This window comes from Hyperolius riggenbachi, chromosome 12 (genome assembly GCF_040937935.1).
Source record: "Hyperolius riggenbachi isolate aHypRig1 chromosome 12, aHypRig1.pri, whole genome shotgun sequence".
Taxonomy (NCBI): Eukaryota; Metazoa; Chordata; class Amphibia; order Anura; family Hyperoliidae; genus Hyperolius; species Hyperolius riggenbachi.
The window spans coordinates 121,810,029-121,833,030 of NC_090657.1; the positions used below are offsets into that span (position 1 = coordinate 121,810,029).

Below are 23,002 nucleotides of genomic sequence, written 5' to 3' on the forward strand. Positions count from 1 at the left end.
AAAAAAAAAACCACAACACCCACCTACCTTTAAAGGAGTACTGTAAGGGGGGGAGGGGGAAGAGAAGAAGTTTAACTTACCTGGGGCCCTGCAGCCACTCACCAATGTTCCAGTCCCAGCCTCACTTCCGGAATTTTCAACCTCAAATGCTGCAAACCACTGTGCCTGAGTCCTCGCTCACGCTGATATAATTGGAGCGTACTGCGCAGGCGCACATTAACGTAGCAAATTCCGGAAGTGAACTGGCGGCGGAGATGTTGCCCGTTGCCTGGTAGCCTTGTTGATCTTATGGCATAAGTAGTGTGAGTCAAAACCCTGGAACAAGCATATGCCTAATCCAGTAAAACCTGAGAGAGTTCCTGATCTGTGGCATGCTTATTCACGGTCTAAGGATAAAAGTATTAGAGACACAGGATCAAGAGGACTGCCAGACCAGGTTTAAAAGGAAATAAATATGGCAGCCTCCATATCCCTCTCACCTCAGGTTCCTTTTAAATCTCAGGGTAGTATTTATAAAGTTGTAAATTCAAAATTTAGTCCATACACCACCCCTTTTAAGGCTTTTAATCTTAGGATACATCCAGAATAAATAAAAATATAAAAATTCATTTACCTGGGGCTTCCTCCAGCCCCTGGCAGCCGTCCTGTGCCCACGCCGCAGCTCCGGTGGCTCCTAGTTTCCTCCGCTGCATAAGCAGACTTCGCCAGGTTGGCTTCTTCTGCACTCCAACGTGCGGCTCACGTAGTCGCGCTGACGTCATCAGCGCTGTACTGCGCCTGTGCAGTACAGTCCTGATGATGTCAGCACGACCACGTGAGCCACAAGTTGGAGTGCAGAAGAAGCCAACCTGGCGAGGTTGGCTTCTGCAGCAGAGGAGACCGGGAGCCACTGGAACTGTGGCGAGGGCACAGGGCGGCTGCCAGGGGCTGGAGGAAGTCCCAGATAAGTGGATTTTTATGTTTTATTTAGCCTGAACGTACCTTCAGGGGTCTCAAACTCGCGGCCCTCGATACAATATTTTGTGGCCCGCGCCGGCAAGCTTCCTTATAGTTCGCTTTAGTGCTCCCAAGTAATCCGGCTCCAAATCGCCCAGGGGGCAATCCGCCGGCATTTCCTGGAAGAGGCAGAGCTTTCAGCCACAGCTCTGCCCCTCCTGACGTCAATCGCGGAGCATCGCCGCCTCTGCCCACCCCTCTCACTCTTCCTTCACAGAGAGGGGCGGGGAGAGGCGGCGATGCGCCGCGATTGACGTCAGGAGGGGCAGAGATGAAGCTGAAAGCTTTGCCCCTTCCAGGAAATGCCGGCGGATTGCCCCCGGGCGATTTGGGGGCTCTGCAGCCCTCGTTTTGCGGCAGGGACACGGCGGATTACTTGTAATGGGAGCACTAAAGCGAACTATAAGGTAAAATAGGCAAAATAGTTCGCTTCAGTGTGATTTTATTTTGAAATAAAAATCAATGCAAGGGGGGTGAGGCGGGAGTTGCTGATCTGCTGATTGACTTTTTTTGTGAAATCCCTTAAACTCATCCTGACTTTGCCTCCTGCGGCCCCCAGGTAAATTGAGTTTGAGACCCCTGCTTTAAAGGGAACCTTGTCAGACGATTAAAAAAAAAAGTTTACCTAACCTGGGGCTTCTACCGCCCCTGCAGACGTCCTGTGCCTTCGTCAGAAAAAACGATCCTCCGGTCCCCCGCAGCAAGCTAGTTTCGTTTCAGGCAACTGGCCAGTTGGTGACCACTGCGCCACGCACATCTTCCATCACTCTCCCCTCGCAGGGACTGTCATGCGCAGTACGGAGACAGTAGCATGATCGAGGACACGCGCGGCCAGGTAAGTTAATTATTTTTTTTTTTTACCATCAGTTAAGGTTCACTTAAAGTGTTCATAAAACATTTTGGCGCATTGTCATCAAATGTATACTGTGTCTGAGCTGCTCTCCCATTTAAAGGGGAACTGAAGCGAGAGAGATATTGCCATATTTATTTCCTTTTAAGCAATACCAGTTGCCCCTGCTAATCCTCTGCCTCTAATACTTTTAGCCATAGCCCCTGAACAAGTATGCAGCAGATCAGGCGTTTCTGACATTGTCAGATCTGAAAGATTAGCTCCATGCTTGTTTCTGACATTATTTAGACACTACTGCATCCTAATAAACCAGCAGGACTGCCAGGCAATTGGTATTGTATTAAAAGGAAATAAATATGGCAGCCTCCATTTATTTCTCAGTTGTTCTTTAATAAGTTGTCCTTTAACCCTCCTGGCGGTTTGCAAAAAAATCGCCAGGGGGCAGCAAATCTTTTTTTTTAAATTTTTTTTTTTTTTTTTCATGTAGCGAGACAAAGTCTCGCTACATGATAGCCGCTGCTCAGCGGCATCCCCCCAGCCCCTCCGATCGCCGCCGGCGATCGGAGATCCGGAGATCCCGTTCAAAGAACGGGATCTCCTGGAGGGCTTCCCCCGTCGCCATGGCGACGGGCGGGATGACGTCACCGACGTCATCGACGTCGTGACGTCAGAGGGGACTCCGATCTGCCCCATAGCGCTGCCTGGCACTGATTGGCCAGGCAGCGCACGGGGTCTGGGGGGGGGGGGCGGCCGCGGCGAAAGGAATTGCGGCGGATCGGCGGCGATCGTGCACTGCACGCAGCTAGCAAAGTGCTAGCTGCGTGCAGCAAAAAAAAAATTATGCAAATCGGCCCAGCGGGGCCTGAGCGGTGCCTTCCGGCGGCATAGCCCGAACTCAGTTCGGGCTTACCGCCAGGAAGGTTAATATGAGAATCCGGGCAACATTTTTTTTCTTTACTTTAGAGACCGGCTTGGGTTCTCTTTAAGTCATCAAAGCTGCAAAGTCACAAATAAACAAGACAACCCATTTCCAAAATATATGAAATGGATTTTGCCACTTCAACCCTATTAAAGAGGAACTATCAAAGAAACGGTCATTCTATAAACCCCACACACCTATAGAGCTTTTAGCCAGCAACAATAGAAGGCTGTTCCTGTCTCTTATGACAGCCTGTGTGAAGGAATACCTCCTATATCAGGTTTCACTTTTCTGTGTCGGCAACGACTTGCAAGGCTGTACCATGTAGATAAGTGTCACTTCCCTATCATTATTCACAAGGCAATGATTTACTGTTATAATTTCTGCCCTGCTCACACACACGCTGCATTTTCACAGATTACATGAGAACAGCCAAGAGATTTTTCAAGTACACAGCAGCTTTTAAAGAGAGTTTTACTTTATTTCTGTTCTTGTATGGTTACCCCCTTCCATTCAGAATGAGCTCTTCCTGGCTGTAATATGCTTGACTGTTTACTATAGAACTGTGTGAGGCAGAGAGCATAGACAAAGGAGCAAGGCATGCAGCTGATGAGTTATTTACACAGTATTTTGATGCTATAGATCTGCGATCTGTGGTTCTGAAGGTATTGCAATCACAGGATTTAAGCCAGTAAGTACTGTCTCTGTATGCTGGACATAGGCCTCAATTCACTAAGATCATGCTGGAGATAATAAGGCAAGAGATAACTTACCTCCACACAGTGAGAGAGTTATTTTATCTCTTCATTCCTTACGTTACCTCCTCTGTAGTTAATTTACCTCCTCTGTAGTTATTTTCACAGGCAGTTAATTAACAGCCTGTCTTTAACTCTGGAGTTATTTTAAGGATTGGAGAGTTAACTTAAAGACAGAAGAGTTAACTTTAGGTTTGCCTGAGGTAAAATGTTTCCTGAATACTACATGCCTTATCACCATGGTAACAACTCTAGAAGAGTTATTAAAGACAGGAGATAAGCTTAGTGAATTGAGGCCAATCCTCCATAGTAATGCCAGCAATGGAAACTGTGCTCTGTAAATGTCATATTTTCTTCACATAAGAAAAATATGAAAAAAAAGCCTTTTTATTACTATTTGCTATTAATTACTACAAATGTATGTGGCATTTTAGAATTCCAGTAAACATTGATAGTTGTCTTTAAGTAACAAACAGTACAGACACTTGATTTAATAAGGTCAATACTGTTAATTTCATGCTAATGGTTCCAGAAAACCTATCAAGATGTTAATAAGATCTGCACATGATCTTCTGTTGTCCTCCTCTAAAGTTACCTCCTCAAAGTCACAAGATTTTGTACGCACTTCACCCCTCCTCTGGAATGCCCTCCCACAACACATCCGTCACTCGCTAACCTTTGTTACCTTTAAACGCTCTCTAAAAACTCCTTTGTTCCAACAAGCATACAGTTGTGTTCAAAATTATTCAACCCCCACTGAAATTGAGTGTTTTGGCCAGTTTGACATTGATTTTGATCATTTCAGTCCTCTTGTTTACAATTAAATCATAGAGGCACTTGTAAGTGAGACAAATATAACATAACATTTATAATGAAATAACCACAAATGTATTTTCTGTGCTCACATTATCAGTTTTATTCAACCCCTTAGTGACATTCATTCTTAGTACAACATCCTTTTCCAGTTAGAACAGCTTTTAAACGTGAAGCATAGCTTGATACAAGTGTCTTGCAGCGATCTACGGTTATATTAGCCCCTTCTTCATGGGCAAAAGCCTCCAGTTCAGTCACATTCTTAGGCTTGCGCGCTGCAACTGCTTCCTTTAAGTCCCACCAGAGGTTCTCAATCGGATTTAAGTCTGGTGACTGCAATGGCCACATCAAAATGATCCAGCCTTTAATCTGCAACCATGCTCGTATGCTTGGGATCATTGTCCTGTTGAAAGGTCCAACGTCTCCCAAGCCTAAGGTTTGTGATGGACTGCATCACATTTTCATCCAATATCTCCTGGTACTGAAGAGAATTCATGGTACCTTGCACACGCTGAAGCTTTCCTGTACCTGCAGAAGCAAAACAGCCCCAAAGCATGATCGACCCCCCCGCAATGCTTCACAGTAGGCAAGGTGTTCTTTTCTTCATAGGAATTGTTCTTCCTCCTCCAAACATAGCGTTGATCCATGGGCCTAAACAATTCTAATTTTGTTTCATTAATCCACAGAACACTATCCCAAAACTTTTGAGGTTTGTCCACATGACTTTTGGCATACTGTAGTCGACTCTTCTTAGACAGCAAGGGGGTGCGCCTGGGAGTTCTAGCATGGAGGCCTTCATTACGCAGTGTGCGTCATTGTCTGAGCTGAGACTTCAGTACCCGCATCTGACATCTCTTTTCAGTTCCTCAGCAGTCACACGGGGACGTTTCTCCACTTTGCGCTTCAGGTAGTGCACAGCAGTTGAAGTCAGCATCTTCTTTCTGCCATGACCAGGTAGCATTTCAACAGTGCCCTTTGCCTTGTATTTGTGAATTATGCTTCCTATGGTGTCCCTTGGTATGTTTAACATCTTTGCAATCTCCTTATAGCCATTGCCCTTCCTGTGAAGTGAAATCACCTCTTCTCTTGTCTTCCTGGACCATTCTCTTGACTTCACCATGTTTGTAAACACACCAGTAAATGTCTAGAAGGAGCTGAGTATCACAGTCATTTTAAATCTGCCTAATTGGTGCTTATTATGCTTGATTGCTGCTCGTTAACATCCACAGGGGTTTACAATACCTGATCGAAACCACTTGAATGAACCTCTGTTCTTAAGAGAGGTAGTCTTTAAGGGGTTGAATAATTGTGTGAATGAAAAAAAAAAAAATCACACAAAAAAACAAACCAACCCATTTAATACTGTATTACATAAACAATTGGATGTCATTTTAGTTGCATTTGGTTCTTCCTTGTAAGATTTCATTCTTAACACAGTTACAAATGTACACTAAATTTCCTAAAACCCTTTACAGCATTGGGGGTTGAATAATTTTGAACACAACCGTATGCGCTACCTTATGCCAGGTACACACCATACAATTTTCTGTTAGATTCTTCTGTTAGGTTTTTTTCCATGTTGTAGGTAAACCTATCTGGCAGGTAAATCTAAGGGAAAATCTAACAGAAAATTGTATGGTGTGTACCTAGCATTAGGCCACTTCCCTTTGTCCTAAGACCAAATTGCACTCCTACTAGGTATCCTAAAACACACTACCTCTATATATTTGCTGTATACTACCCCTCCTCTTGTCCCCCCCCCCCCCCCCCATTCCCTTCAGATTGTAAGTTCGCAAGGGCACGGCTCTCTCCCCCTTTTGTGTCTTGGAAATCATACATTTAAATTTATCATGTTACTTTTATCACTGTCATTACAAATTCTGTATTTTGTATCATTTTTTGTATCTGGTCACCAATTATGTATCTTGTATATTGGTGTACACCATTGTCTGTATTATTATGTACCTCATGTTTATCTTACTTTGTACAGCCCCACGGAAAATATGTTGGCGCTTTATAAAATAAAAAAATTAATAATTACAATATTGCCCTCCTCTTTGTAGAGGTGCATGGAGCACAGGCTCCTATTTACTTACAAAGATAACCTAGTCTTTCTCTCTGGGCCATATGCAATTTGAGGAGATAAGAAGCTTAAAACATGCAAGCTTTTTATCTCCTCACATCGCTCAGGATTTACCGGCAAATTCAATTGCCAGTTTCACCTGAACGATTGCGTAAAGAAGCATAACTCAGGCGAATACTAGGTATTCGCTGAGCAATGCTCCTGCGTAGTGAGCGATGTGGAGCGAGGCATTAGTGCCGGGAGCTGTCTTTCAGCACCACAGCCTCACTCCCCCTGGGAAATGTGCGCGCATCGTCGCAAAAGCCAACCTTTGCTCTTACCCGCCGTCCGTCACCTCCAGCCGCTCGTCGCTACCACGGGACCCGCTAGGTCCTTCTGAAAAAGACATACCTCCATCGTTCCCGTCTCGCCGCATGTCCCACGCCGCTCCTCCGTCCTCTGTCTCTGTGTATTCTCTGAGCCGGCAAAGCATCTTTGAGTCTCCCGCCGGGGCTCCCCATTCATCCACTAGGTGGCACAATGAGAATCATCCTGATTCTAATTGGACCAATCTAATTGGACCAATGGGAATCAGAATGATTCTCATTGAGCCACCCAGCGGAGGAATGAGGAGCCCCGGCAGGAGACTCAAAGATGCTTTGCCGGCTTCGAGAATACACAGAGACAGAGGAAGAATGAGCGGAGAAGTGGCGTGGGACATGCGGCGAGACGGGAACGATGGAGGTATGTTTTTTGTTACATTTTAAATAGGTAAGGAGTCAAAACTGACTCCTTTACCTATTTAAATCCCTGGCATCTGGGGTGTCCTTAGTAAAGGAGGCTCCCAGATGCCAAAAACAGCTTGCCGACACCGGCGATAGGTCTTTTCGCCTGCTCAAAGCAGGTGAAAAGTTATCAATGTTTGGCATCGCTTCCCAGTAGGTGAAAAATGCAATTGCATAGGGGGCAAGGAACTCACTGGGCAATTATATCGCCCAAGCCAGTTCTTTTCCGCCCCGGTGGTGTTCAATGCAATTGCATTAGGCGACTTTACTGACTCCTAATTTAAGAACTTTGGTAATTGCATAGGGCCGTGTGTGTGTATGTGTGTGTGTGTGTGTGTGTATGCAATTTAACTACCAGAGGGCAGTGATATACTAATGGACATACATGTATGTATGTATGTATGTATTGTGAAGGGGCATATATTTCACTTATTTATATAACTATTTAAACTGTGCAAAGCTTTAGAAGGATCTGACCTGATTGTTCTGCTCACATTAGCTTTTAAGACTATGGTCCTCTGCAGAGGATTGAGGGGAAAAAAACCCTTGCTATACGCAATATAGAGAGGACGGAACGATCACCTGCCTGGTGCCAGAGATGATGGCAAAACAGGTAAGTATTTAACCCCAACACCTTCCCCCCTCCCCAATCCTACATCATTAAAGTGGACCTGAGATAAACTTTTACTCATTGCATAATTGTGTTCCTTTCAAATAGTTTATAGGGCATTCCTCAAGCCAAATACTTTTGTTTTGTTTTAATACTTCACTTCCCTATAAACTAAACAAGCCTCACTCACAGCTTTTTAGAGTGCCTTGGCACTGTAGCAAGGGCTTATGGGAGCTCAGTCTGGCCAGGAGGTTACTAGCCAGAGATTTCAGAGGCAGAGGGGAGGAGGAGAGGGAATTTGTCACATTACACACAGGCAAGCTGATAGCATCTGCAGCCCTCAGCCTGTGACAAACAGAACATGGATGCCCTCATAGATAGACAAGTTACTTGTTATAGTTAGTTTTTCATCTCGGATCCGCTTTAAGACAGATTATGTCATGACAGGCTCTGTCTTTTTTTACTGGAGGGTTTCTTTAACTGAAACTAGCAGTCAGTGTCAAATAAAATAAAAAAACACACAACACACAACTTGATGCATTCTCACACTGGGTGCTCTATGATTGATTTAAAACACTAAGTGGTGCTTACTGCTGAGAGTATTAAAGACAGGCAAATGCTGATAAATTTACCTTCTATACTCTATCCAAATCAAAGGTTCAGCTTATACTGGAACATGCAATACTTTTTTCTAATAGAAAATAAATACACTACAGATGACTTAATATTGTACAGAGTGTTAAAGCAAAGAAAGCACAGCTAATGTGCTTAATTATCCTTATTTTCATTGTGATAAGTTGGTTTTGTTTAACCATTTCGGGACCGCCGCTATGAGATCCTATGCCGCACTTGTGGCTGTTCTAGCCTGAAGCGGCGTTGGATCTACGCCGCCCACTGTTTCTGCTCCCGACGCGATTCTGCGCACCCGAGAGGGGAGATTAAGCTGTCAAATGACAGTTGACATCGCCCCTCAGTGATCAGCAGCCATCGCGAATAGCTGCTGATCACTACGATCGCCGGCGGATCGTAGTGATCAATTTGACAGCTGCGGCAGTAAGGGGGAAAGAGGAGGATCCACTCACCTCCCTGCCGTTCCCGCGACAATCGGCGCTCCCCACCACTTTTGCCAGCATCTCTGCTCGTTGTGACGCAAGTCCCAGGCCACGGCTTGATGACGTCATCAAGCCACGACCCAGGACTTAGCATCAGTACGAGCTGGGATGTTGGAGAGAGCGGTGGTGTCCGCAGCGGCTCATCGCTGGAGCCTGGTGCTGAAAGGGGGGACACCTGGCCACACAGGGGGACACAGCCCAGCAACAGGATCTGGCTGCCTGACCCCCCCAAACGGTGGGTAGCCAGTCCTGAAAGGGTTAATATACATTCTAGACATCTCTTACCTGCAAGCAATAAAATAAAACCTTGTTTCATGGCTTTGGTTTATCTCTGAACACATTACAAATTTGTAGGTCAACGGCCTACAGTCAAAACAAAATGTTGTAGAACACATACCATTCATTAGCTGCTCCAGTCCACTCCTAAGATGTACAAAACTACGTATGTCTAATGCTAGTAACACCATGTAATTTTCTGACAGATCGATTATTTCCAACATGTCTTATTTGAATTTCAATTGATTTTTCATTCACTTCGATTTTTTTGAATGTTTTTTCATAGAAGTGAATAAAACCCAATCAAAAATCAGATTGACATGTTGAAAATAAATCAATCTGACAGTAAATCGGTCAGGAAATTGCATCGTGTGTACCTAGCACAAGGCAGATTTGAACAAAACCCAAGTATTAAAAAGTGTAACGCAAGCATAAAAAAAAAATCTCTGGGTTAACATACAGGAAAAGATTAACTAAAAGATATCTAATTTAGGATAGTAAAGTCTCACTTAAAGCGGTTTAACACCCAGCATTACAACTTTGCTTTAAAAGATTGCTTACAGCTTACAAACTATTATGCCAGATTTTTTTTTAAGCAGAAATTCACTGAATGGGTTAAACATGACATTTTAGTGTTGGATTTAACTAGGAATCCGCATCCGTTCTTATCTTTTAGTTACAAATGTATCTTTATTTGGAATACAAATAGACCTTTGAAAAGCCTGCCGGGGAAGCCCTCTTTGTTCTCTCAGAGCAGTGTTTGTTTGTTACATTGTAGATAGATACATTTGTAACTAAACAAGCAAGCACAGAGGAGGATTTCTAGCTAAATGCAGCACTAAAATGTCATGTTTAATCCATTCAGTGAATTTCTGCTGAAAAAAAAATCTGGCATAATAGTTTATAAGCTGTAAGCAATCTTTTAAAGCAAAGTTGAAATGCTGGGTGTTAGACCACTTTAAGTTTATGAGGTATTTTCTTACTTAAACACCTGCAATGCAAAGGTGGAAATAAATGATTTGATGGAGATGGGCACTGGAAATGATTTACTTATTTTTTTCAAATAGCTTATATTCAACAGGTTTACATGAGAACCAATTGCCTCAGGATTATTTTGCATCTTGGCAATCTCGATGCATTATTTAAAGAAACTTCTTCAGTGAACATCAGCATTTAATCAACTTTGTAAGGTCATTTTTATAGGTTTAAAGAAAGGTAAAATTAAATTCAAGAGAAGGCAAAAAAGTGTATTGGCACTCCACAGCCTCAAATGCAGTAGATCGGACTGTTCTGTGCTGCCACAAGCCATGCAGGAGTGCAGTGGATGAACAAAGAAGAGGGAAAGCTGTCACTGCAGATCCTGGTGGATCTGCAGTGAACAAGCATCAGTGGACAAAACTGCTGTTTGCAGCTAGAAACTGGGGGTAGCGCCTTTATGAAACCCTCACCTTTGCTATAAATCATGCTAGGCCCGACTCACTAGCTTTTAGATGTTGCATGAGTTTGTATATTGCAGACTTATGAAATCAAGCAAGCCATTTTCTTTAGCATTCTGAAATGCCCTGCCCCCTTCCCTCTATATTTAACTGACTGAAAAAACTGCAAACAGGAAATTAAAACAGCAAACTGTAAAATGGTAGAAAAAAAAGTTGCTCCTTTTTCAACCTTGGAAGGAACAACCATCTTTACATGTAAATGTCAATAAAACTAAAGCAAATGAACAGAGCTGTTTAAAATAGCTGTTCTACATCAAACATTAAATTTTGGTTTAAACAACCAGGTTACACTTTAATTATTCCCTAAAAGGAAATAAAAAAAAGCAGATAAAACTGATTTCTCCATTTGAAAACTTTCTAACAAATGCTTAACTTTCCAATAAGGAATAGCTGGACCCTTATGCAAAACAGGTAATTTGGCATTACACCTTTCAAAATGGCCGCATGTTGAAAAACCCAACGCTGGTGGGAGACTCCTTCACAGTGACTGTGATCAGATTGGCAGTGACATCAGTCACAAACACATGCTCAAGCAGACTTCGGGCTGGTTTCCAGTCTTGACTAGCATGGACAGATATATCCTGGCTGGACAGTGAAGAGTCATGGTCAGAGTCCAAGCTGCTGTCATCCCCTGTGCTCATGTCTGCTAGCTCCCTGTGAGCATCTGCTTGCCGCCCTTTATCCAAAATAGGAAGTGTAACATCTTTTGCGGGCCCTGGAAGTACAGGTCTTACGGGGTTTATGCCTCCTGCTTTTCTATGTGATTTATCAGATTTGCAACTAATTGCCACCCCTTGAGCAGAAGGAACATGATTTTTCTGAGGCGCAGCAACAGATGTATTAGCTCCAAACGTTCCCACACTTGGTGTACTGTGAATCTTGTTCTGTACAGGTACAGTCTGGACGTTTTCTCTGTTAGAAATTGCTACACTTAGCACAGGTTGACCAATTTGAGAATCAGCCTTTTCTTCTGAGTCATTGAGCTTAACACTCTTCGTAGGAGCTGGCTTACTATCCACCTGCACACTCGAGATGCTTTTTGAATCTGATGCCTGAATGTTCCGTTTTGAACTAAAAACAGAACTGATTGGCCTCTTGCCTGGCTGAGATGGGCCCTGTGTTATTCGATTCATGTAATGTACAATAGAGCTTTGCCAGCTCAAGCTGCGGGGGGAGCTCCCATTGGGTTGAATGGATGAGCTTTTTGCAATATTTGAGAGCATCTCTGAAGATAGACTACCCTGATGGTTACTGGTGGATATTGGTACATCTTTAGCATTTGACTTAAGAGTAGAGAAACTTTGTAGGCTGTGGCCTGATTGCATCTTTTCTGCTGCACTTTTAGGTCCAGGTTTTGACCCCTTTGTCCGTCGAGGAACTTTTTGCTCAGGTGGCAGTGGTTTTCTTCCCCTCTTTTTGCGCAACTGTTCTTTTAATTCTGGTCTTACTACTACAGCTTGTGCTTTCTTCTGGGGTACTGGATGAGAATCGCGAGGTCTAGCACACCTTTGGGTTTCTGCATCACTGTCATCAGATGAGGAAGATGATTGAGAAGATGAGGATGACGAAGATGATGATGATGATGATGAAGAGGAGGAGCTGCTCAATTTGGTTGTTGGAGGAACTTCTGACTCCTTTGGAAGGGGGGGGGGGGAATAAATTAGTGAATAGAATATTTATATCATCAATACAATATTTCAATTATACGAACAGTTTGCAGAGTTACTAGTACATATACCTCTTTTTCAACAGCATAAACAGTGCATTTTCCCACAAAATGAATAAATACAAAATAGCCTTTCCTTACCCCCAAAACAGTGGTCCAGCGATCGATTTCCCAAATGGACCATAAAATTATACTGGGCAGTGCTGTGGCGTAGTGGTTAGTGCTCTTGCCTTGCAGCGCTGGGTCACCGGTTTGAATCACAGCCAGGACACTATCTGCAAGGAGTCTGTATGTTCTTGTGTTTGTTTGGGTTTCCTCCGGGCACTCTGGTTTCCTCCCACACCCCCAAAACATACAGATAAGTTAATTTGCTTCCCCCCAAACTGGCCCTAGACTACGATACATAGACTACAGGATACATACATAGACATAGGACTATGGTAGGGATTAGATTGTGACCTCCTCTGAGGGACAGTTAGATGACAAGCCAATATATACTCTGTACAGTTCTGTGGAAGAGGTTGGCGCTATATACAGTGCTGCCCATAATTATTCATACCCCTGGTAAATTTTGACTTAAAGGTACTTTTAATCAACCAGCAAGTAATTTTGTTAATGGGAAATTACATAGGTATCTCCCAAAAGAAAATAAGACAATGTACAAAAGGCATTATTGTGGAAAAAAAACCATTTCACATTTTTTATTTAAAATTGAGCAAAAAGTGTCCAGTCCAAAATTAATTATACCCTTCACAAACTGTCACAGTCTGTGGGAAAAACCAAAGTTCTATACCATTCCTAATAGTCCAAGCTGTTGTAAAGCATCCTAATTGCCCTGATTAATTGGGAACAGCTGTTTTAATCAATTCAACAGGTGAACAACAGCAGCTCTCTGTAGTTATTTTGTGGACAGTCATGGTTAAGACAAAGGAGCTCAGTGAGGACCTATGGCTGTGCATTGTGGCTGCTCACAAGTCAAGAAGGGGCTACAAGGCCATTTCTAAATGTTTTCCAGTTCCAGTGGGCACAGTGCAAAATATTATTAAAAAAAATGCAAGATGTTCTGCACTGTGGAATATCTCAGAGGACGTGGTTGGAAGCCAAAAGTGACACCTGTGCTGGCCAGTAGGATAGTGAGAGAGGTGATAAAGAATCCAATGATCATCACCAAGGCCATCCTGGTGAATCTGGGTTCTGCTGGTGGCAATGTCTCAAGGCAGACAATCCAACAGACACTGCACACTGCTGAGTTTCACTGATGCAGAACAAGGAGGACAGCACTTCTCCGAATAAAGCACACAAAAGATTGCTTAGCCTTTGTAAATGCTCATCTGGACAAAGAAAAAGACTTCTGGTCATCTGTGAAACAAAAATTGAATGGTTTGGTCACAATGAGATTTCCTTCATTTGGCGTAAAAAAGGAGAAGCCTTCAACCCAAAGAGCACCACCCCCCACTGTCAAACATGGTGGTAGGAACCTAATACTTTGGGGTTGATTTTTCAACCAATGGGCCAAGGAAGCCTACAAACAGTAAACGGCACCATGAAATAAAGATGAGGATTCTCAACGACAACATCAGGTAGTCTGCAGAGAAACTTGGCCTTGGCCACCAATGGACATTTCAGCATGACAATGACCCAAAACACAAAGCAAAAATGGTGAAGAAATGGTTAGCACACAACCACCTTAACGTTTTGGAGAGCCGCAGCTAAAGTCCTGACTTGAATCCAATTGAGAATCTGTGGAAGGAGCTAAAGATCAGAGTGACGGCAAGAAGACCCTCCAACCTGAAATATCGGGAGCTCATTGCTACAGATGAATGGGCTAAAATACCCATGGAGACATGCAAAAAGCTGGTCTGCAATTATAGGAAGCGTTTGATTGCTGTAATAGCTAATTAAGACTTTTCTATTGATTATTGAGAAAGGTATGAATAACTTTGGACTGGACACTTTTGCTCAAATGTAAATAAAAGCTGAGAATTTTTTTCCCACAATAATTCCTCTTGTGTATCGTCTTATCTTTTGGGAAACACCTATGTCATTTTTCAACAAAAAATTACTTACTGGTTGAATAAAAGTAACGTAGTCAAAATTTGCCACGGGCATGGGCAGCACTGTAAATAATAATAACACTACTACTAAGCTGTGTCCACACTTTAGTAGTACACAGGGAAACTACCGCGAGATGCATACCCTCTTCTCTAGCTCTACAATGAATCCCACTTTAGTAGTACACAGGGAAACTACAGCAGGATGCAATACCCTCTTTTCTAGCTCTACAATGAATCTCTAATCTACCCATATGTGCTCCCTTGTCACCCTATCTAGGTATTTCTACGCAGGTCAGGGAACTTATATTGGCACTTCAAGTATACCTAAAGGGAAAAAAGCCCAGTGTTGTGCTATATTTATTGACTTTTCTTGTGTCTATTGTGCCAATGTAAAAATGGAGCCTAGACCATGTGCAGTTCATGTGCCTACTAATATCAAAATGGCTGCAGCTGGGTTAGAAGCAGGTGTGGCTGAGATTACAATAGACTACAAAGCTGTGGGAGGAGTTAGCTAGTATATATACTAGCCAACTCCTCCCACAGCTAACACACAAGAGAGAGGGCTTTTTGTCTTTTTCTACCTAGCCAGGAAATGAGCAGCGCTACTTAAAAACAGACTAGTGCCTACCTGCAAAAGAGTGCAAGCCCCACTTGTGGGGTCGAATACACACCGAGCATACACATGACCTGTCTCCCACTAGAGGAGGATGTTGGTTTCCATTAACAGCTTGCATGCAACCTATTAAGTACTCGTCCCTCCCACTGCGAAGAAGTCAATCCTCCATGGGAGGGGCCTAACACTAACTAAATCCTAACCTATGTATATGCATAGCCTGGGTGCGGCTAATCAAATAAAATCGAAAATTGAAAATTGCGCAAAGGGTGGATCAGCGCAACACCAGGCCGCCTCCGAATGGCCTCCATCAGAGATGCGCTGAGCCCCCCCAGGAACTACAAACGCACCTTGAACCCAAACAGAAGCTCTGCATATACACCAAAAGCATGGCTGTTAAGTGGGAGCAGCTGACCAAAATCGAATTACATTAGTACATAGCAAGGAAATGAGCAGCGCTACTTAGCGCTCGGTGTGTATTCGACCCCACAAGTGGGGCTTGCACTCTTTTGCAGGTAGGCATTAGTCTGTTTTTAAGTAGCGCACCTTTTTCACAATTTTCAATTTTTGATTTTATTTGATTAGCCGCACCCAGGCTATGCATATACATAGGTTAGGATTTAGTTAGTGTTAGGCCCCTCCCATGGAGGATTGACTTCTTCGCAGTGGGAGGGACGAGTACTTAATAGGTTGCATGCAAGCTGTTAATGGAAACCAACATCCTCCTCTAGTGGTAGACAGGTCATGTGTATGCTCGGTGTTTATTCGACCCCACAAGTGGGGCTTGCACTCTTTTGCAGGTAGGCACTAGTCTGTTTTTAAGTAGCGCTGCTCATTTCCTTGCTATGTACTAATGTAATTCGTTTTTGGTCAGCTGCTCCCACTTAACAGCCATGCTTTTGGTGTATATGCAGAGCTTCTGTTTGGGTTCAAGGTGTCTTTTTCTACCACTGAGGATGAAAGATGTGCTTTTGATTCCTGTGCAAGGAGGGAAGCACGTGAAAGCTTGAACCAAAAAAGCCTCTCTCTGTGGGACCATTGTCTGAGCAAGACTTTATGGCGATTGTTTAAACATAAGTATTATTATTATTATTATTAAGTAATTCATCTGTGTTTACTTATTATTGTAAAGTTTGTATGTCTATGTTTTTTATAAGAGAGATAGTAACTGAAAAAAAAAAAAAAAAAAACACATTTCAAATAAATTATATATATATGATCTATATCTATCTATCTGATATCTATCTATCTGATATCTATCTATCTATCTGATATCTATCTATCTATCTGATATCTATCTATCTATCTATCTGATATCTATCTATCTATCTATCTATCTGATATCTATCTATCTATCTATCTATCTGATATCTATCTATCTATCTATCTGATATCTATCTATCTATCTATCTGATATCTATCTATCTATCTATCTATCTGATATCTATCTATCTATCTGATATCTATCTATCTATCTGATATCTATCTATCTGATATCTAACTATCTATATGATATCTATCTATCTAATATCTATCTATCTATCTGATATCTATCTATCTGATATCTATCTATCTATCTATCTGATATCTATCTATCTATCTGATATCTATCTATCTATCTGATATCTATCTATCTATCTGATATCTATCTATCTATCTATCTGATATCTATCTATCTATCTGATATCTATCTATCTATCTATCTGATATCTATCTATCTGATATCTATCTATCTATCTGATATCTATCTATCTATCATCTATCTGATATCTATCTATCTATCATCTATCTGATATCTATCTATCTATCATCTATCTGATATCTATCTATCTGATATCTATCTATCTATCTATCTATCTATCTATCTATCTGATATCTATCTATCTATCTATCTGATATCTATCTATCTATCTATCTATCTGATATCTATCTATCTATCTGATATCTATCTATATATCTATCTAATATCTATCTAATATCTATCTATCTATCTGATATCTATCTATCTATCTGATATCTATCTATCTATCTATCTATCTGATATCTATCTATCTATCTGTTATCTATCTATCTATCTGATATCTATCTATCTATCTATCTATCTGATATCTATCTATCTATCTATCTATCTATCTATCTATCTATCTATCTATCGGAATCTCGGCTGAAGCTAGTGCTATACAGTCAGTCCCAGTAACAGAATGTAGAGAATGCTGCCATCTTGTGGCGGAAATCTAAAATGTATATAGAGGAAAGAAATAATAAGTAATAATAGTAAACAGATGGAGTCCACCCTAAGGTGTCTCACTGAGAATTGCTAAAGGATAAAATAGTGAAAGAAAACCCAAACGAGGAGACAACAGTGGGGAAAAGATGAGGAAGAAGGGGAATCAGGCATGCTAGAGGGCAAGGCCAGTCAAGAACTACAAATAAAGTGAGAAGAAAGGGAAGAGAAGGAGAAGAGAAGGGGAGAAGAGGAGGAGAAAGGGAGGTGAGAAGAGGGGGGATGGGGAGGAAGGGGAGGGGGGGGGGGAGTAGAGAGAAGAGGACCAGCGCTTAGTAACACAAGTGTGAAAAGGTATAACTCGATCAGACTTACGGCTGATCCCATATAAAATGATTATACATATGTAAGAAGACAAGCGAAGGATGTGACTCACATTTTTGACTCCAAGGGTGAGAAGGGCTGTGCAACATAAAAAAAAACACCCCTCATGATTCATAGCATAGATGATTGGGATAGTTCAGACTTACCGTTGATGGATATCCCCAAAACAAACAGAATTTCCATAGTGTTCACCCAATTTGTGCACAGTGCAATGAAAGGAAAAAGCTGAAGACATGTGTACGATATGGAAGGGAAGGGGAGGGTGGAAGAGGAGCGAGTTTCCTTTTACCCTTAGAAATTGAGATACATTGAGATAAATTGGTGAGATACAGACGACACTACACAGAAAGAAAACAGCAGTTAATAGTTTATTACACTATAACTCATTCCATACACGTCTACTTCGGGATGGGATACCGGTGGGCCAATTTCTACGCGTAAAAAGAAGGGCCTTCTTGATTACATTCTTAGGATATTCCCTAGACTGGAACCTTTTGTGAAATGAATCAGCCTCTTGCTCAAAGTCTACTTCGCTTGAAGAGAGCCAGAGATGCAGACAGTTTCCCTTCTTAGCCAACGGAAAGCTAGAACACAGCCACTTCTATGCAGATTACTAGACACAACAAAAGCTGGTTAGAACTAAATGCGACCCTCAAAAAACATTGGGACATTCTTATAAATTATCCAATCCTCAAACAATATAATACCACCAAGACCGAGTATTTTACCAAGAAGGGCCCCCACCATAGGTGATAAAGTGTGTAGGTGTCATTTCTCTAACGCATTGACACCAAGGGCTAAATATAAAGGAAGCTATCCCTGTGGAACTTGCAGCATTTGCCCAAACATGAAGGTGACAAAGTCAATTTGGTATTTGGAAGGAAAAAAAGGAGTCCATGATTAATGATTATATTAATTGCAACTCTTCAGGTGTCGTCTACTTGATGGAATGCCCTTGTGGCATGAAATATGTAGGGCAAACTAAAAATGAGTTGAAAAAACCGCATACAGAAACATTTCTCAACTATCAGGTTGGCTCAAATGGACTATGCTGATGGAAAAACTCTTACACCTGTCGCTTTACATGCCTTTCAGAGACATGATGGTCAGACCCGGGGTTGGAAAATTTGTGGTCTAGAAAAGATCCATCGATCCACATGCGGTGGAGATATTGTTACCCCACTGTTACATAGAGAGACCCGATCGATATACAACTTGAGGACACTCTCACCTAAAAGGTATAAATGAGGATTTTTCCTTTATTAGCTACTTACATGGTGGATATTGATGGGTATATGCTTTATTCTGTTCTCTCTTATTAGTTCACATGGTTGGCCGTCCGCCCTCACCTCCTTTCCTATCCCACTTCCCCCTCCCTCTCCTTCTTCCCCCTCCCTCCTCTACCCCCCCCCCCCCTTTTCCATATTGTACACACTTCAGCTTTTTTCTTTCATTGCACTGTGCACAAATTGGGTGAACACTATGGAAATTCTGTTTATTTTTGGGATATCCATCAGCGTTAAGTCTGAACTATCCCAATCATCTATGCTATTAATCATAAGGGTTTTTTTTTCATGTTGCACAGCACTTCTCACCCTTGGGGTCAAAAATGTGTCACACCCTTCACTTGTGCTTCTTACATATGGCTGATCCCATATAAAATGATTATACGTGAGTCTGATCGGTTATACCTTATAACACTTATGTTACCAAGCTCTGGTTCTCTTCTGCGTCGCACTATCTGCAGCCGAGATTACCATTTATAAAATATATATATAATTATTTATGAAATATATTGTTTTTTCTCAGTTACTATCTCTCTTATACAATGGATTTCCACATAGTAAGCGATTTTTTAATTTTTTTTTTATAGTTCCAAGCTTGTTCCCCTTCCACATGACCATTTGTATATCTTATTGGCATTGCGTTAGCCGTGTTGCTGTGGTAACGCGGCACCACTTTGCCAATGGAGCTGCGTGGCCACGCAGCGCCTCCCCTTTCCCCTCATGACAATTAGGGAAATTACTTATTTAACAGAGGTAAGCGATGCAGGGGGCGTGGTCTCTGAGGAAGCCGGCAGTTAGCCAGCGACACACGTGTCAGACCCTTTTCCCTAGGGTGGCTGCGGCGTACTTTACTGGCACTGGCATGGGGCTTCATAGCAGGTAATTTGGCGGCGGGCAACGCTCCTGCATTGCTTACTTTTCCTTCACGTGCTGTTCATTCAGCGTTATATGGACTCTAGGACTGACCCACTTCCACGCTATACTGTAGTGCACATTTATTATTTGCATCTCTTTGCACATTATGCCTGATTGCGTTACCTTATAGCATATGCATGCAATAATACAGCATTTCTTTTTTTGATACATCTTTGGTACTGCTTGATATTGGTTGTTGTTATAATATTGTAATATGCACTATTGAATGTCAATTTTTTTATACCCTTTATTGTTTTGTCCTTATTGTTCAGTGACCTATCCTTACAGAATTTTTACATTAGCTCAGGTTTTGGTCCTCCTCTCCCCCCCCCCCTTCCTTTTGGTGGGGTTGTTTGGATACACAATTCCATACTTTTGTACCTACTAATTATTACAGGCCAGGCCCTGCTGTTTGCCCCCTTGTTCGTCAGCCTAGATTACTTTGCAATTATTTTTGTAGCCACCCTACCCTTATTATAGGGTGTTTTTATTATTGTTTTGTCTTACCTATCCTGTGTATTCTATCGTGTTGTGCTATGTGATTTTACTATGATTGATCAATAAAATTATATGATCATATACTTTTGGCAAAGTTAGTGCATTGTGAGACCTTTTCTCTTTGTTTTTGAATTTAGCGCATACTCTAGATACACACATTTGCCTTGCATTATTATTTTTATTATATATGCAGTGCTCTTTGGTACCTCTCTCTCTTTTCAAGAAATGGTTAGCAGACAACCACCTTAACGTTTTGGAGTGGCCCAGCCAGAGTTCTGACTTGAATCCTATTGAGAATCTGTGGAGGAAGCTAAAGATCAGAGTGATGCCAAGAAGACCCTCCAACCTGAAAGATTTGGAGCTCATTGCTAAAGATGAATGGGCAAAAATACCTGTGGAGACATGCAAAAAGCTGGTCTGCAATTATCGGAAATGTTTGTTGTAATAGCCAATAAAGGCTTTCCTATTGATTATTGAGAAGGGTATGAATAATTTTGGACTGGACATTTTTTGCTCAAAAAAGATTCCCCCCCCCCCCCACACACACACAATAATGCCATCTTATCTTTTGGGAGACACCTACAGTGGTTTGCAAAAGTATTCGGCCCCCTTGAAGTTTTCCACATTTTGTCAGATTACTGCTACAAACATGAATCAATTTGATTGGAAGTCCACGTGAAACACCAATACAAAGTGGTGTACACGTGAGAAGTGGAACAAAAATCATACACTATTTCAAACATTTTTTTTACAAATAACTGCAAAGTGGGGTGTGCGTAATTATTCAGCCCCCTTTGGTCTGAGTGCAAGTCAGTTGCTCATAGACATTGCCTGATGAGTGCTAATGACTAAATAGAGTGCACCTGTGTGTAATCTAATGTCAGTACAAATACAGCTGCTCTGTGACGGCCTCAGAGGTTGTCTAAGAGAAGATTGGGAGGAACAACACCATGAAGTTCAAAGAACACACCAGACAGGTCAGGGATAAAGTTATTTAGAAATTTAAAGCAGGCTTAGGCTACAAAAAGATTTTCAGAGCCTTGAACATCCCACGGAGCACTGTTCAAGCGATCATTCAGAAATGGAAGGAGTATGGCACAACTGTAAACCTACTAAGACAAGGCCGTCCACCTAAACTCACAGGCCGAACAAGGAGAGCGCTGATCAGAAATGCAGGTAAGAGGCCCATGGTGACTCTGGACGAGCTGCAGAGATCTACAGCTCAGGTGGGGGAATCTGTCCATAGGACAACTATTAGTCGTGCACTGCACAAAGTTGGCCTTTATGAAAGAGTGGCAAGAAGAAAGCCATTGTTAATAGAAAAGCATAAGTCCCATTTGTAGTTTGCCACAAGCCATGTGCGGGACACAGCAAACATGTGGAAGAAGGTGCTCTGGTCGGATGAGACCAAAATGGAACTTTTTGGACAAAATGCAAAATGCTGTGTTGCGGAAAACTAACACTGCACATCACTAAGGACACACCATCCCCACTGTCAAACATGGTGGTGGCAGAATCATGCTCTGGGGGTGCTTCTCTTCAACAGGGACAGGGAAGCTGGTCAGAGTTGATGGAAAGATGGATGGAGCCAAATACAGGGCAATCTTGGAAGAAAACCTCTTGGAGTGTGAAAAAGACTTGAGACTGGGGTGGAGGTTCACCTTCCAGCAGGACAACGACCCTAAACATAAAGCCAGGGCAACAATGGAATGGTTTATAACAAAACCTATCCATGTGTTAGAATGGCCCAGTCAAAGTCCAGATCTAAATCCAATCGAGAATCTGTGGCAAGATCTGAAAACTGCTGTTCACAAACGCTGTCCATCTGACTGAGCTGAAGGGGTTTTGCAAGAAGAATGGGCAAGGATTTCTGTCTCTAGATGTGCAAAGCTGGTAGAGACATACCCTAAAAGACTGGCAGCTGTAATTGCAGCAAAATGTGGTACTACAAAGTATTGACTCGGAGCTGAATAATTGCGCACACCCCACTTTGCAGTAATTTTTTTTTTTTTTTTAATGTTTGGAATCATGTATGATTTTCATTCCACTTCTCACGTGTACACCACTTTGTATTGATCTTTCACGTGGAATTCCAATAAAATTGATTCACGTTCGTGGCAGTAATATGACAAAATATGGAAAACTTCAAGGGGGCCGAATATGTTTGGAAACCACTGTATGTCATTTCCCGTCAAAAAATTACTTGCTGGTTAAATAAAAGTAAATACCGTAAGTCAAAATTTACCAGGGGTTTAAATAATTATAGGTAGCACTGTATATTTGGGTTTCATGTGAACCTTAGACAATAATACAGTTACAACAAAATAAAGACAAGACAAGACAAATAACATTTATATTGCGCTTTTCTCCTTGCGGACTCAAAGCGCCAAATATAAAAAACCCATGAGCAAGATTCTAAAGACATTCCACTGTAAGACACTCACTACATTTTTGCGTGGTCTTCCCCGTGGCCGTTTTCCCCTTTTTCTGTTTCTCAGCTCCTTTTCTTGCTCTCTGTTAAAAGATAGGTGAGATGAAAGTTATAACACCAATTATCTTTATTGATCTGCATTAAAGTGGACCTGAACTCAGAAGTCCTTTTTGTTCTAAAAGATACAGATATAATAACCTTTAAGGCCTGGTGCACACCAAAACCCGCTAGCAGATCCGCAAAATGCTAGCAGATTT

The 23,002-nt window shown here is 42.0% G+C and overlaps 1 protein-coding gene across 3 annotated transcripts in view; it reads right to left on the bottom strand.

Moving 5' to 3' along the window:
• Positions 1 to 23,002, bottom strand: part of CBX2 (chromobox 2) — a 203,300-nt gene that overhangs the window by 89,537 nt on the left and 90,761 nt on the right. For 2 of the 3 annotated variants that reach the window (XM_068264515.1, XM_068264513.1), the window contains 2 exons: positions 22,759 to 22,828; positions 10,210 to 12,308 (listed from right to left, as the gene is read on the bottom strand). In XM_068264515.1, the coding sequence (XP_068120616.1) occupies positions 11,106 to 12,308; positions 22,759 to 22,828 (1,273 nt within the window). In that variant the 3' untranslated portion in view covers positions 10,210 to 11,105. Of the gene's footprint in view, positions 1 to 10,209; positions 12,309 to 22,758; positions 22,829 to 23,002 lie in introns of those variants that run through there. The other variant, XM_068264516.1, reaches the window with a different exon arrangement.